Genomic DNA, 16,619 nt, shown 5'->3' with positions numbered 1-16,619 from the left:
TTTTTACATCTTTTTGTTCTCTGCCAAGATGTTGTGGACACGCTACATTCTTTAAAATCGAAGTTGTGCAAACCTAATCTAAAAAAATCCTAGTCCTAAAAAAAATTCTTTTGAGATTAGGCTGGGCAATTTTACAGATGCTATTGAAACATTTTCTCTCGAAATAAAATAACAACATATAACACAGATTCATAATGAAAAATAGAGATGCAATAAGTATAAATGTTTTTGAACAAAGCTATTATTCAGGTCTATGACTAATTTTGGGGTCATATTCAGTATTTGTTGACCCTTCTTAACTATCTGTACAAGAAGCTCAAATTTTTTTTATATTTTACTTCAATTGATATTAGGATGATTAAAATATACCTGACTGGCATTTTCCAAACAATATGTTTTATGTAACAACAATCTTTAGCTTTAAGTGATGAATTTTGGTAAAGCAGTCTGTTAAATTGCAGAGAGCATTCAATACGAATTACATATGATTTAATTTTCTTCATATTATGCCTCGGAAATTACCAGGATGGATGGAAAAATCAACAGCAAGCTCTTGTGACTCAGGAGAATGCAAACCAAATTCTATTTTGCCTATTTTAAAGTTACCCACAACTTGTAGAGTTGTTTATTCTTACCAATCCCAGGACTGCAATCTGCTCTGCAGTGAAATTTTGACTATAGTAAAGAAAAATTTAAATGTCTTAGCTCTTGATGCTGAATGGCCAGTCACCTATGGGGCTGATGGTGGCTCTAAAGTTGCTGTTTTGCAAATTTGCCCTTCCTCAGACTTTTGTTTTGTATTTCATATATCAGAAATGGGTGGCATCCCCAAAGCACTACTTTGTCTCCTGGAAGATCCACAAATTACTAAGGTCGGACTTAATATTTCCGGAGACCTCTGGAAATTACACAGAGACTTTGACAATGTTTCTTCCAAAGTACTGGAAAGCCATCTTGAATTAAGTGACTTTGCCAATAAAGTATTAAATTCTTCTCAAAAATGGAGCTTAACTAGACTATGTCGTCATGTTTTGTCCAAGGATTTGCCGAAAGAGACATCAGTTAGAAAAGGCAGATGGGACTCTTTCCCACTGTCAGAAGATCAGTTAAACTATTCAGCTCTTGATGCTTTTGTTTCTTTGCTTCTGTATAATGAACTTGACAAAAAACTAAAAAGTGTCAAGTAACTTGTTATACCCTTGACCAGTCTGTTTGTTATAAAGTATAATAGTTATGCTTTTCTCCAAATAAAGTATTTTCTTTTGAATATGTTATTTAGGCTTTATCCTAAAGTTATAATCTGAAATTTGCATTCAATGTCACGCGAAGTGGATTTTCCCGCAACCTGGGGAAGGTTGTCGGACACAGTTCACCGAGTCATTTCAGAAAAACCCCTGGAAAGAGTTGTTTGGAATGAGCGCTTTTCGTAAGTAGTTTTATGTTTTGTGATTTTACTTCTGTATTTATGAGCTGGATTATTAAATTTGGATGCTTGCTTTTAGCGATGTCTACTCAATATGCATTGGTTATCCAGAGACACTGAGTGAAACTCTTTACAGTGAAACAAAGGAGCTTTTGTGCAAGCATGTCCTAGAGTTGTATAAGGTGACTATGCAAGAAGAAATGTCTAATAAATTGGGATCAAAGCCCATACTTAATGCGAAATAGTAGTATTGTTACTTAGTACAGGGGTGTGCAACCTGTGGCCCGCGGCGTGGTTTGGTTTTTGGTCCGCACCACAAAACATTCAGGTAACTGTTAAAATGTTAAAACTTCCTGACTATTTCTAAGTCTAGGTTACCTTATATAGCATGCAAATTTTTAGTTTATTAGAATAACCACATATGAGGTGGGAAGCGATTTACCTAAAATTGCCGCCAACAGTCATTTTGACCGTAAAGCAGATTATAATTTCTCCACGATTAAAATCGCCTTCAACGACATCCTTTTGTTGTGTTATTATTTTAAAACAATCCTGGAATTATCGCTGCAGTAGCTGATAACAGTTCATTCATGGTTTATTCTCAATTTTGAGTCAAAATTTATAGTAAAATTCGATGGTTGACTGAAGCAGAAAGCGAAAGTAATTCCAAAGTAATGTGAAACACAATAAAACTACAATGTTAACAAAATAAAAAATACAAAAATGTGTTTTGGATGCTGTTGCGGAAAGTGTACAAGTTGTGTGTAAGTTGACTATGTGGATTGCCCTGAGCACTGCAATTTTTTTGTTCTTGAAATGCTTTTGAATAGCTACTTGTGGTCCATATAGCAAAAGCATAATAAAAATGGCCGTTTGATCTTGTTCGCTCATTTGAAATGCAATTGTTTTTCAATCTATTTCAATGTTCATGTGAGTTGTAAAAAAAAAAAAGTTTTTTTAAAAGATGAATTTTTCAAAAAGTTAGCTAAGCTTTTTTTGGCCTAATTACCTAAAACCATTAGATTTAAATAACTTCATTTTATTATTTTTTCATCGCCGTATGAAGTCATATCGGTGCTCTGCCGTTAAAACTTATCCACAATTTTTTTTGTTCTACACTTTTTTATATCTCAAGGTCTAAAGGAAATACTTTTTAGGATTTGTTTTTCAGCTGTTTAATGTGCATTACAGGAAATAAGCGAAGAAAATGTGGAATTGCTTTCAGCTTATGCCAAACATTGGTTGGTGTACAGCAAAGGCGCTTCCTACCTAGACAAACTCTACCACCACTTTAACACACAATACATAAAGAAGTCAAGATCCTATCATGCCGACTTTGACTACTGCTTTCCACCGGAGCATAAAGAACAAATGCTGGAAATAAGAGAGGTAGCTAATACAGGTTCCTGGCTTTTTTTGGTAATACTATGTTCACTGATATTCGGTACCTCATATTTAATATATATTCCTAATTTAAAAAATTACTTCCTGTCAAAGGTTGTAAAATTGTGTGCGTTTATTATGGACTTGTTACACAGAATCCAGTCCAGTGTTTGCTATTTATAGATATTTCATTTTATGTTTATTGTAAAAAGTGCAATGAAATTGCGGTTTAAATCATAAACATACTTGCAACATTTCTAATTAAAGCAAATTTGTAGTGCATGTTAGCGCTTTACTGATTCATATCATGCAACAAAAGGTCTTCTACTAAACAATTAAAGACTTATGAAACAGTCTCAAGAAGATCTTCTTAACTTTCTAAGCTTGCCCTTGAATGCTGGAGGACTGAAATGATAGAGCCGCTGAAAGAAAGGCTTGTTGAGCACGTCTTAACGGAGATCACCAAGGATCGAAAAAATGAAACTGTCAATCATCAGGTTGTAAACTCCACGGTCAGCTCCCTGGTGATAGTCGAAGAGTATAAACGGAAAAACCCTCTTCAGGTTGGTTAATTTGCAATAACCAGTGGTAAAAAATGCTTTGAAATGTAAGAAAATAGTTGGACATTGTGAAGACAAGATTTTCATTATAGTTGTCCTTTTTAGCTTTATGAAGACCTCTTTGAAAAGCCATTCCTTCAACAGACAGGTGAATTCTACAGGGCCAAAGCAAATGCACTGCTGGTTGACTCGACTTGTTCAGATTACATGAAGCAAGTATGTTTTCCTTTGTCCAATAGCCAATAAAAAATCTCTAAAATTTAAGGATTATGTTAGTATGGGCCACATGGTTGTTGACTTGTTGCTCAACATCTTAGTTGTGATTTGAAGCTGATTGCTCCATGTGTTTTCATTGAACAAATTAAAAATACTAACTACTATAATAAAAGCAATATAAAATACAACATTTTTTAGGAAAAATAAACAATACTATGATAACTTATCATTAAATTTGTGCCAAAATGGTCATTCTGTTTTCCTAATTGCAGGTCTTAGTTTTACTGACTGAGGAGGAAATGCGAAGTCGCAAGTTTCTCAATCAGACCTCATATAAGAAGGCCACACTGGAATGTCAACAGCGGGTTATTTTCGATCATGTGAATTTTCTCCAAGCTGGATGCCGACAAATGATTAGACATGATAGACGTGAAGGTCAGAAATATATCTATAACATGTATACTTGTTGGTTGAACATAATATTTTTCAAGTTTATATTATTCCTAATTAACACTAAGACTTTTTTTTTTCATGAAAGATACAACCTTTTAAATTTACTTAACGACAATATAAAAAGTCAGTTTTGTAGCTGACGTGAGCTTTGATAACGATTTCTGTCCAGACCTGCTGCACATGTACATGCTTCTCAAGTCTGCCCCGGAAGGTCTGAGCCACATGGTTACTGAGTTGGAAGCTCACATCAAGGAGAATGGATTGGAAGCGATAAAGGCAATTCAAGGCCAAAATGTAGGTGCATGTGTGTTTCTGCCTGCTTCATAAAGTTAACTGTATTTTAGACTCATAAAACACATATATATGTGATTCAATAAAAAAATGCAGCTTGTTTTTTGTGGTATAAAAAATTCCGAAAACTGATCCATGGTGATTGGTGACCTATCGAAGAGGTCCACAAGATTTTTTATGAAGTAATACCATATAGAGTTAATATAAGTTTCGTTGCTAGAAGACACAATATAAACAGTAACTAAACATCTCATGCTGGGCCGCTGGAGCCAAGATAGAACTATGGACAATTTTGTTTTACGCAATTTAAATGCTTGTAGAATGTATTTTACTCCGTAATTTTAACTATCTTCCTTGGGGGATCACTACATCAATATCGCCGTCGCATAACTTGTAACGGAAATTAAAAACACCCTTTTCTCCCACTTGAAAAAATTCCGCAGATGCCGACGCGTTTCGTGGAGGCGGTGTTGGAGGTCCATCGGCGCTACTATGGCCTCATCCACAGTCTGTTCCGCGATGACAAGCACTTTATTTCGGCACTGGATCGCGCCTGTACCGCCGTGGTCAACTTCAGCGAGCCGAAGCAGCCTTGCCGCGCGCCAGAGATGGTAGGAGTTGTCTCATACTTTATTTTAGTTTTTTATCGTTTTCTTTTGGGTAAAATATACTCAATTTTGGGTAAAATATACTCGGTACCATTTCCGAACCGATTGCATAACAGCGTTTTCTTTTTTTGTAAGATTAAACGGTCGTGTAGCACTTTGCTGTGGGAACAACGCTCTATTTGCATTCCCATGGACTATGGCCGCATGTCAGGTGATAGAAACCTTTAAAATAAATCTGCGCGTCGCAATTTTCGCAATGGTTTCCGGAACCGTTTTATACCAACAACACGATTAATTACCTGTAAGGGTGTAAGTGTGAGCAGAATTCAGCGCCAGTGTCAGATGTTCTGTGTTTCAAGGTTTTGCAGAACCACTAGAATCATCCAAGTAAAACCACATTTCCACTGTTGTTCGTTTAAGTCGTCGACGTGATTTCGTACCTGATACCATTAATCTAAAAATTTCTGAATCGGCTGTCGATTTTTAGGTGTCCAAGTACTGCGACAGCATTTTGAGGCGCTGCTCAAAAGGTTCTACCGAAGATGCTGACGACAAACTTAAAAATTCGATCGTCGTGTTTCGCTACATCGACGACAAGGACGTCTTTCAAAAGGTTAGGCCATTTATCTGTGTCGAACTTATCTAATTTTTACTCGTTAGGTTAGATCAGCGGTTCCCAAACTTTTCTAAAAAATTGCCTAGTGGACCCTTTGCGATTATATTGATATTTCGCGGCCCTATAAAAATCAAGGGTCAGTTGAGCCATGTTTCTTGTAGTACACTAGTGCAGTCACAACTTTCTAACTAATGCGAACGAATCGCTGATAACAGGTAGTACAGCATAATAGATGCTTTATGATGTCACGAGAGACAATAAAACACGCTTTATTATCGAATAATAAAGCATAAACGAAGACTAAGATTGGTGAAAGACAATGTTTAAAACATAGACTAATACTAATGTTTAAAAACATTCGCTCATAGACTAATGTTGAAAAACTTGAAGACTAATTCAATTCTCATTGCGGACCCTCTGAAACAGCTGCACGGACCCCAATTGGTCCGCGGACCCCAGTTTGGGAACCGCTGGGTTAGATGATATCGCTTTTATCAGTTTTTTTGTACCAAGTTTGGCTCTATTGTTTAAAATGTTAACTGATTTTAGCTTATGAATAGGCAACGCCAAATGTGTCCCTTAAAAAAATAAAACCTTTCACCATACTAAACAGGAAAAACGATATAAAATGTTATCACAGCGCAATATGTTGACTAGAAATACCTTTTAATTGTACAATATATGTTGTAATATGTGTTTTTTTTAATGACAACTGACATTTTACACAGCCTCTTCCAGCTTTTGGGAAAATGGCATGAATCTAAATATATATCCATGTTTTGTTATACAGAGATATTCATTTTTATTATTGCTTATTCAATATCCTATATTAAAAAAAATTGAATTGTGGTCCAACAAAACCCCTCCAAATTGTAACCAACATCGACGAAAACAAAACCCTTAAAACGTCCGCAGCCTCCAACCCTTTGTAGGCCATGGAAGAAAAACGTATGAACTCGTGATCCTGGCACGTCAGACCCTTAAACTTGGAGCAATCCGACCCGGGGAGCCTAGGCATTTTTGTAAAAGTCGAAGCTTGAGCCATTGTTAAGTCGGAGCTTGAGCCATTTTTTATTAGTTTTGTAGAGCTGGAGCCATTTTTAATGTTTTTGTGGAGCCGGAGCCATTTTAAAATTTTAGGAGCTGAAACATTAAATTTTTATCTACCCTAGTGAGAAAGTATTTTAAATTGTTGAAATGAAAACTACTAACTAAGCAGTTAAGTGATCAAATGTAACTTCATTTAACCTGTATTGAAGCAACTTTAAAAACTACCACTCCGAAGCTGAGCCGGAGCCCTTCCAATTGGAAATACGGTTTGTGGCCCCCGGTGCTGTTTTACTGTGGCCCTAGCCCTGCAACAAACGGCTGCGAAACGGCAAAACTGTCGACCAACCAAAATCAATACGCGTCGCCTGCCACAGCATTTCTTTACCCCAGTGATTGTTAACTTTTGATAACCTGTGAAACCCCTATGTTATTCTGCAAGCTTTCGTCGAAATCCCAAATTTTCTCTCAGTATTCGTTTCTTCCTAGCAGCTGAAACTGGGCATATTCAAATCACAAATGTGCATTTATAGAGGTTAAATTGGCCAAAATTTCAATTTATAACGTTACCTGACACTTTGCACACATAATAGATTCAAATTTAGCCTGGAATAACAGCATTTATGTTTCAGAGGACGTTCTGGCCGAACCCTTGGGCTCGATCGATCCCCGGTTAAGAACCACTGCTCTACCCTAATCGCTACCGTTTTGTTGCGCGCAGTTTTACAGCCGCGCGCTGGCCAAGCGTCTCATTCACAGCGCATGCGTGATGGACATGGAGGAGCAGATGATCAACCGGCTCAAGGACGTGTGCGGCTACGACTTCACCTCCAAGCTGCACTGCATGTTCAGCGACGTGCGCATGAGCGCCGAGCACACGCGAAAGTTCCACGAGTCGGTGGCGCAGTCGGGCGACCAGCTCGGCCCCGGCATGAACGTCAACATCCTGCAGGTGCGCGCGTACAACTCGCAGGTTTTAGATTAGGAGTGTTTGATTTTTTGTGTATGTGCGCGCAGCTAAAAAACAGCAATGATGACGTTAAATACTTTTTTTAAACAAAAGAAACATTTTTTTTTAATTTTGTACTAAATTTTAATATTCAAGATAACACTGTTTTAATCGGTTGAAGTGGTTTTGTGTTACAAAAAGCGGAGTTGATCACGCGTTTTTTTAAAGCTATGTGTATTTTGTAACGCTTTGGTTTTAAAACTGAATGACGCCTTACTTGGGTGTTAACTATTTCTTGATGGTGGTTAATTTAACTGCTTTATAATCAAGTTGTTTTCAAAATCTACGTATCGTAGTAAAACATAATGATTCAACATGTCATAATTTGTTCTTTCGAAAAGTTTCCGGTTGAGTTCATACTGTAATAAAGTTTTACTTTTCAGGCTGGTGCTTGGCCACTGAATTCAAGTCAGTCGAACTTCATTCTTCCAGAAGCTCTCGTAAAGTGCGTTCAAAAGGTAAAATAAACGCGCGTCTATTTTTAAACTTAGTTCTGGTTTAGTTGAACTTTTTCAGCAAGTATATTGTCCACAGTTCTTGGACGTAGAAAATGTCGCTGTTTACTTTTCTGCCGTAATAGACAGAAAAAATGTTAACCTTTTATTGATTATTTGACAGTTGTATTATTATCAGTAAAACTATTTTTCATCTTTGCATCCGGCTAACGTGGAATAGGTGTGTTTAAAACTTAAAATTTCGGTGTTCTGAACCAGGCATCTCTCTATACTGTAATAATGTTTCACGAGTTGTATATTTTTTTCCGCAGTTCGAAGGTTTTTACAAATCGCAATTCAACGGTCGCAACTTAACCTGGCTCCAACACCTTTCCCAAGCCGAAGTCAAAATGTTCACCGAGTCTAAAGCCTACTTTGTAAGTATTACTCCGTGATTGGAAAAAAATGTCTCTTGTTGTAGGGTTTATTTTTTGCCACATTGTTTTATTTCAGATCACAATGTCGACGTACCAACTTGCGATCGTTCTAAACTACAATGAAGTCGCAGAAATGACGGTTGATGAAGTATCGCGCAGCACGCATCTGGACAGCGGTGATGTTCTTCGCAGCGTGCAGTCCCTAATCGACGCCAGCATTTTGCAAACCAAGGATTCCAGCAAGGTTAATATTTTGTTTAGGCTTTTACCACATTTTTTGCCCTCTTGGCGTTTTGAAGCTCTAGGCTAGCACATACATGGCGGTTTGAATACTTTGGGAATTATAGCTCTGTATACCGCTAACTGATCCTGGGCCAATTTTATTGTGAGTTATTATTCCCGCCCTTGTCAAATTGTAACACATTTTTAATCATTCGCCTAAATTGAAGTTTCCTGCTTTCCAATCTTCCTTGCAGAGTATATCCTCTGTATAAACGCATTGCGACTTACTGGTTGATGTAAGAAAAATATAAAATACACCAGGGTCAATATCAGGTAGGCAGCGTTGCGGAGACCTTTAGAATAAAGCTTTTTATCACTTTAACGACTAAAATTAATTACTTAATTTTTAACAAGGTTTGCCCTTTACAATATAAATTCATTTTTCAACATTTTTTTTTCTCACAGCTCTGCGCTACCTCCGTTCTGATCGTAAACGAGTCCTTCTCAAATAAGAGGACCCGCTTCAAGGTCTCTATGGCTCCCTCTCCCAAGGAGCAGGTGGCCGAATCCAAGCAGACCCGCTCCTCTGTAGATGAGGACCGCAAACTCTACCTCCAGGTAAGACCCCGGGAGCAATTTTTGGAGGGATAGATACGAAGCCCTTTGTTCGAATAAACGAATGAAAAATACCTATATTTGTTACCCTATTAATGTTTGCTTATATTTTCGTTGAAATTATCCCCCGTCATTTCGTAAAAATTATATATTTTAAGTGTCGCGCATCAAGGTAAATGTCAGAGAATTTTGAGTTTTTTTGTATCATTTGTTTTTGAGTTTCTTTTACATCCGAGTTTCTCGGATTTACGACACTTAATAATTAGGCACAGCTACTAAACGAATTATTGTCCTATTAATCGTTTTAAATGGGTTGAACTGTATGACAATTGTTTGTGGATAACATCACAAACGTGTTAAAAAGCTATAAGTCAATGGTAATATATTACACCGTTGGATTTTTAAGGCGCGGCTTTTTATTTTTAGGCGGCAATTGTTCGCGTCATAAAGGCGCGGAAGGCTCTCAATCACAACAGTCTCCTCGAACTGGTAAGCAATATATTCAATGCACTTTGCGAATACAGTTGCTGCTCTGGATTTTTTTAACCTAAAAGTTGTTCAAACACTGTTCCACCTGAAAAAATTCCTCACAAATAACCACTAAAATCCTGTCCCACTTTCTCCTCTTTTTAGTTAATTAATATCTTTTTTGTGCTTTTTTTAATTTTGGTTATGTTCTCAACTTAGGTTATCACTCAAGCCAGGCTACACTTTACTCCCACCATTGCTGCCATTAAGCGATCAATCGAGTCTTTAATCGACAAGGGGTACATCGAGCGATCGCCCGAAACACCAGATCATTACAGGTGAGATATCGTGTCGTACTTAACAAAGAAGACGGTGAAAGCATGCGTAGTTTTATATTTAGGCCCAATTTAATTTCAATTTGGCTTTAAACTTTTTAAAAATCGCGGATTCCCTACACTGCCTGTATACTGCATTTATGTATAAGTTGATCTGATCTTTTTTAATCTTAAGTGGTTTCAGTTTTGTCCGTAAAAGAATAGTATATAACACACATCCTTTTATTCACACAATCCACGTCGATTTATTCTCAACAACTTTGTATGTTTTTTTATATACCAACCATTCAATGTAGTACGCCCAAAACCTTCACCTGGTAAAACAGTAATTTGTTGCTTGGCGTCAGCGTATCTTTTACGAACCAAGCCAAGTTTCTGAGAACAAGAACAGCACAGCAGTCGCACGATCGTCCTAAACCGCAACTTTCCGAATATATTTTCAGGCTGTGGGTTAATTATCACTATTTGGTTTGTTTAGGTATGTTGCCTGATCGCGTTTTTTCTCTTGACAATGTAACGGATTCGTGCCACCTCACCGCGCCGAAGTTCGACGTCCAAGGAGTTCAGCACATCTTTGCACATGAGCCTCTCTCCAACAGCTATATCCCCTCTTACCCGGCTTGTCTGCCTTTACGCTTTGAAACAAACTAGAGTACCTGAGCAGTTAGCGATTTAACCGAAACTAATAGGATATCGATTAAAATCGTTTGCCAAACTCGACTTTGGTTGCTTAAAATTCTGGATGAATATTGTGTGTTGTTGGTCGTTGCCGCTATTTGAAATCAAACTAACAACCATTGGCTACATACCTAAAATATTCAATATTTCCAAACTGCAAAGACATCCTACTGGTCGTAAAGTTCGTATTTTATCTATATCTAATTTATATTGCGGCACTTATCGAATCTTGAATCTGTTTGACATTAAGAGATACAATAAAAGCGACACCTCTACTAAAATGGTTAAACCGCCCGCTTGTTTTGATTTTCTCTATCGATGATTTGCGGTTTAGTGTTTTTTTAAAGGGGCCATTCGAAGTTTTTTAAATTACTTATTTAGTAAAATGTGGTCGACTGGTCGCATTAGTCATTAACGACGAATTATAAACAAAATAATCTAATTACACGTTTGTAATATTCAACCCTTTATGTATGTAATATTGGAACAAACACGGCTCAATTAGTAAAAAAATGGACTGGCCTTTTGCTTTTTGTTACATTTACCTTGCCTGTTTAATATTTTTTTCAGTTAATTTTTGCATATTCCTCTTGTCTGTTTTAAAAGTTCAACGTGTGATCAAACTATTTATTTATTTGTATAAACGATTTATTTTGATTTCGTAACAGACTGTTTAAGGTCATTGATGATGCCACCCCAGTCAGAAAGATATAATAATATTAAAGCTGCGTATAGGAAAAGCTAACCTAACCAAATTAATATTTGGCTGTTCCAAAGCTTTAGTTGGTTTATCCCACAGGTTTGCCAGTTTAACTCGTAGACCTTTGCTAGGAATTGGTTGGAATGCCCTTGTTCTGTGTTTTTCCTGGCCTGTTGATGCTGCTGTTGCTTTTTTAATAAAAATACGTCGTACTAAATGTCAATTAAGATTCCCATGTTGTTTTAGGCAAAATGCTGTCCGCATCTAACTTCACATTTTAGTTCACTAGCAACCCAACAAGATATAAATATCGAGCCATGTGGGTAGTTCACAATTTTGCATTTTTGTTGTTGGTTGAAATACAATTAAATTAGTATTCAAAACTGACTTAGCAGAAAACATTCTACAATGCATGTTTCTTATAGAAAACTTACACATTTTTATTTTTTTTTAGGTGTCTAAAATATCTGCGAATTTTACAACAGCTAAACTTTTTAATTCGACTTTACAATCCTACAGAAATTGTAGCGTATAATGATTAACCGTTTATTAAGCAGTATACAGTTTAAGTGCTTGTCATTTACTCTACTACATTCTACGAGAAAATGTGCTGAGACGGTGGTCGTTTAGCGAAGTACGTTTTTGTTGCAACCGTCAGAGTTGCAGCACTGGTGCTGGCATTGGTTGGTGATGGGTCCTAGTTCCTTGTCAAATACCAGAGCGTTGCAGAACGATTTGCACACAGACGAGGTGGTGCAAAGAGCCTTCTGGAAATTCACTTTTTCTGCGAAACCGTAGTAAAAGTTTAGTGTGCAAATAAGTTCATAGGTAAAGAGGAGTTTTACAGAAATAACAAAGTTTTAGATATGACTGTGCAAATTTTAACAGGTCGTAATGCAAGCAAAATACCGAAAAAAGTGGCGAAACTATAGTTTTTATAAATTACAACCAATTCGAGCTTTTCATCAAATGCGTAAAAGCAGACAACGATGAATTTCCGTTTATCACCGTCAACTTGCCTCGCAACACACTAAACACTTGTTTTTCCACACTCCACAGATTCGTTGGTATTATCAATACCGCTGGTGTAGGTTTAAAATATATGAGAATTTATTTGCATAAGACCAATAACTTGCAACACATCTGTCACTACATGTTTAGATGGGATTTCGTACGAAAATTATAATTTTAAGAATACCAATATTGCGCCTGGAGACATAAAATGTGGATTTAAGTGAAACATTTCACTATTTAAAAAATCCCATTTTAGTAATTTTGGTGAATTTTATTTTCCATAAAAACATGTTTAAAAATCCCCCATCCCTGGAGCAAATACTTTAGCCGTAGCTTGTTCGAGAAACACTGACGTAAAGCATTACAGAAATAATTACTGTCTTTGGTGTCAGTTGGGGAATATTTCGTTGACTAAAAAGATACAGTTCGCTTTTTCAAGAGCAAAGCACCTTAAACTAGCTCTGTTGCACTAAGCCCAAAGAGCACTTCAATAGTTACATTAAAGGGTAATTTTTTTTCAACAAAACATAAGATATTTCAATAACTTTATAGCAAAACTGAACTATCATTAAAATTAATTATCTCCATGCTATAATAATGGACGTAGCCTAATTATATCTTGTTCTCGAGGTAAAAAATATAAAGTTGACATTGCGAGCCATGATATAAATATCGGATATTACGTGTTTACGTACTTAATGATGTTAAAAATATATCTTCAAAAACAAAATAATATGTGTTTTTATACAGTTTTTATTTGAAAACAGGTTTGCGTTTTAAACAGGGCTGACGAGCCGAATTGAGACCACAAATTAAACAACGGTTGAAAATCAAACTGTAATTTGTAAAACACCAAAATTAAAATAAATCCAAGAAAAATGTTTGTTGGTGGCCTCAGCCTAATTTTATTCACTACAGGATTACTGCTATCAAGACATTTTGTTGATTAAATGGCTAAACATTTTCCCAGTTAAATGTTTAAGTTGAATCAAAAATACGCAAATTTCGGATTTGGTTAACTTTTTATGCAGGTTTTCTTATAAAAAAAAGGGTTAACCGATTTTGCAGCTTTATTGTAGAACATCATGTCCGCAGAAATGATACATGAGAAACAGGTTCTCCAATTTTATAATGCGCTGGCAATTTTAATCTGCAAAACAAATGCGTATCAAAAACAGCCAATAGCAACTCAGCGCTTGTAGTTCAACCTATACTACTGCTCGACGTAAACATAGTATCTTGTCGACAAATAATTTTAGCGAAATCGGATTACTGGGCGATTGTAAGATCGACTTTGTGTACATTAAGTAGATTTGCGGAAGACGTATACTCGTACAGCCTTGTGTAGCGTGGACCAAGATTGATCTCGCGCGAAAAAAATACATTTTCGTTTTTTTGTGATTTTTTTTTATTTTTGCAAAACAACTAATTGTGAAGAAGCATCTGGCCGATAACTGCACACATTCGAAATATTTTTTGGGGGTGTTTTCCTATTCTATAAAACGAGCGCACGTGCGCCCACACTGATCCAAAATGGCGAAATTCGACCTAAGATACGAACCACAACAAACAACCCACGTTATTGGATCACAAACGTGGGCGGTGCATCTTTACCGGGAAAAAAGCTTTCAACGTGCAAACAGGCGGCGTAATTACGTGACACCGAAAAAAGGAATGTTTCGGTGATAAAATCGTGATGTTTTTTCCGGCGACCAGGGACGGGACCTTTCACATGCAACCAAAAAAGCGCCGGCGTATTTTTTAAATCAACATTAAATCAAGATGACCTGCCCCGAAGCAGTCACAGTTATTCGCAGAAAGATGTCGGCGCAGATAGGAGCCCGCCGGGCGTCAACCATGATTAGGCATTTTTTGGTTCGGCGCTTGGAGATTAGGCCGCGCGATGCCAAGTAAGCTGCGCGACCGCACGCGAATTAACTTTTATCAAGATCGGCTGCGCTCGGGAAATGTCGTTCAACGTCTTTTGGCGGCGATTTTTGTTTGGCAGAATATGTGTGACGACTGTGACGTATTCTATTAAGCGCGATTAGCCTACCTTCGATGCTTAAGGTTAACGATTTCTTTTTACAAAAAAATAATACTGTAAGCATTCGGTAAAAATCCCTTTCGCTGTTAAAGATCCTGCAAAGTTATTCAACTAACTGTTAATTTTATTTATTATTTTTTAAAAGATTTATTTGAGTGAGAAACAGGCGCCTATTAGTGCAAGGCACTCGTTATCAAGATATTTCGCGCGTCGGTTCAATCAAAATTATTTGCCTTTTTAGCTCTCTGCGTGTTTTCTATTTATGCTGGGTGGCGTAACGACTTAACTGACTTTAAATGCGTAACAAAACCTTGTTAAGGCAGAGACGTTTGAGCATTTTCTGGTAAAGAAATTTAAGTCTTTACATTAACAACACTAACATGATGTGTAAGCTTATTTGTAACAAATTGACGTGTTCAAAAATGGCGGGTTCACTTGGACACAAATCTAACGATTGGGCCAGAGCTGCGTAAAAATTTTAAGTAAATAAAACGTAAAATTGTCAATCAACGCAAAGCATTCAGCGTAATCAATCAACAAACTTTTCCCCGTAAAGATAATTAGGTTTTGGCAATCTTCGACCTAAAACAAGAATTCATCTACAACAAACAAGTAATGTCATCGTGATTAATAACATATCGTGATAGCATACTTTCGGGGTTTCCCAGTGCCCTTAGTGGTTGACGGTTCCAATTAGAATACCCTACCTGACGATGTAAGGGTGGATGTCCAGGCCAGAGTGGCACAAAAATCATATCCTGACGCGCAGTCTTGCACCGACGTACTTGCTGTGTCCGGAAACCCATCAAGAGAATTTGCCTCGTAATTATGGCAGCTTAGTGCCAAACCTTGACAAACAACATTTGCTATTTCAGTTACTATAGTTTCAATCCGACTGTTTGTCTAGACCAGGGATCACCAAACTTTTTCATAACGGGCCAGATAACTGTAAGGCCTGACCATCGTGGGCCGGATAACTGTTAGGATTTACGATCGCGGACCGGATATAAACATTTTGCCGAACTTTATAAACTTAGGTCGAACTTTATCGTTAAACGAAAAAAATATAAATAACTATATGCGAGCCTTAATAAATTGTCGTAAGGTTTGAAATGTCATCGAAATTTAGTTTTGAATTATATTCATTGAGGAAATATGCCGAGCGCTTCCCTTGACCCGCCTGTTAACCTATTCGTCCATACAACACCTTTAAAGGCCTTCGCGCCTTGCATCGCCGTATGGTTAATTATACCGATCGTTTGTGAAATATTTCCATAGGGTTTATTTATACATTTTAATTAGACGGGATAAACCTAGTTTTCGAACCGAAATGTTACCAAACTTTAGACTTGACGAACAGCTTAACTAATGCATGACTTATCAGTTTCAAGGAACTGCCTATAATAAGAACGTGTTGACCTTCGGCTACGATAGCGATTAGCTGCGTTCTTGACCGTTAATCGCTAGTCAACATTTTTGCCGGGCGTGATGTCAGCATTAATCAGCATTTATTATTGACACACCTTTGCATCAAAAAACAATCTAATTTACCTCCGCACACGAAGAACATAAGAGAGAGCAACTTCAACATTTTCACTTCCGAAGGTGACTGACAATAATTAAGAGTTTTAAAAATAAAAAAAACCTGCAAATAAAAAAGAAATAATATAAGCGACCGACTTCAACAAGGTGTCCAAGACGTATACGCTTATACTATTTTTAGTGACCGTCAAACCATATTATACGGTTCTGAAGTGACGGTTAAACATGCGTCAAATTAATCGATACGATTTTTAGCTGATATAGTCAACAAATATAAAAAAATCTTTGAATGTGAAAATAAATAATGTCAGCCAAATAAATAATGTCAGCCAACAATCCTAAAGTTATCGTAACATTTTGCCTAAAAACATTTATACTTGATTTTAGGCTTTATGGCTGGTCTAAATGTCCTACATAACTAACTTATATCTTATTTTGTAAGGAGTTAAACGAGAATGTTATGCTCGTTCCAAAACCCATACACTTAATTCTGCTCGAATGTAAACGATTTCCTTCGCTTC

At 36.9% G+C, this 16,619-nt stretch overlaps 3 protein-coding genes across 3 annotated transcripts; 2 read left to right on the top strand and 1 right to left on the bottom strand.

The window, feature by feature from the left end:
• Positions 1–359: 359 nt before the first annotated feature.
• On the top strand, positions 360–1,199 carry LOC146161117 (bifunctional 3'-5' exonuclease/ATP-dependent helicase WRN-like). Its single transcript, XM_083385524.1, has one exon. It carries the CDS (start codon positions 507–509, stop codon positions 1,185–1,187), a length of 681 nt encoding a protein of 226 aa, XP_083241650.1. The 5' UTR covers positions 360–506; the 3' UTR covers positions 1,188–1,199.
• Positions 1,200–1,288: 89 nt separating this feature from the next.
• On the top strand, positions 1,289–11,706 carry LOC146161116 (cullin-2-like). Its single transcript, XM_083384070.1, has 17 exons — positions 1,289–1,426; positions 1,503–1,605; positions 2,615–2,812; positions 3,190–3,369; positions 3,472–3,582; positions 3,855–4,017; positions 4,205–4,329; positions 4,770–4,937; positions 5,422–5,547; positions 7,319–7,549; positions 7,990–8,064; positions 8,373–8,477; positions 8,554–8,721; positions 9,165–9,317; positions 9,741–9,803; positions 10,002–10,120; positions 10,596–11,706. The coding sequence occupies exons 1-17, from the start codon at positions 1,317–1,319 to the stop codon at positions 10,606–10,608; spliced, it is 2,211 nt and encodes a 736-aa protein (XP_083240196.1). The 5' UTR covers positions 1,289–1,316; the 3' UTR covers positions 10,609–11,706.
• A 415-nt stretch (positions 11,707–12,121) lies between these two features.
• LOC146161115 (uncharacterized) lies at positions 12,122–16,195 on the bottom strand. Its single transcript, XM_083385088.1, has 3 exons — positions 16,108–16,195; positions 15,264–15,404; positions 12,122–12,279 (listed from the first exon to the last, which is right to left on the bottom strand). Exons 1-3 carry the CDS (start codon positions 16,145–16,147, stop codon positions 12,122–12,124), a joined length of 339 nt encoding a protein of 112 aa, XP_083241214.1. The 5' UTR covers positions 16,148–16,195.
• Between the last annotated feature and the right edge of the window lie 424 nt (positions 16,196–16,619).

This window comes from Ascidiella aspersa, chromosome 3, assembly GCF_963924565.1.
Source record: "Ascidiella aspersa chromosome 3, kaAscAspe10.2, whole genome shotgun sequence".
NCBI classification, from domain to species: Eukaryota; Metazoa; Chordata; class Ascidiacea; order Phlebobranchia; family Ascidiidae; genus Ascidiella; species Ascidiella aspersa.
The sequence above is the reverse complement of the archived record's forward strand: the minus strand, read 5'-3'. Positions and strand labels throughout refer to the sequence as shown.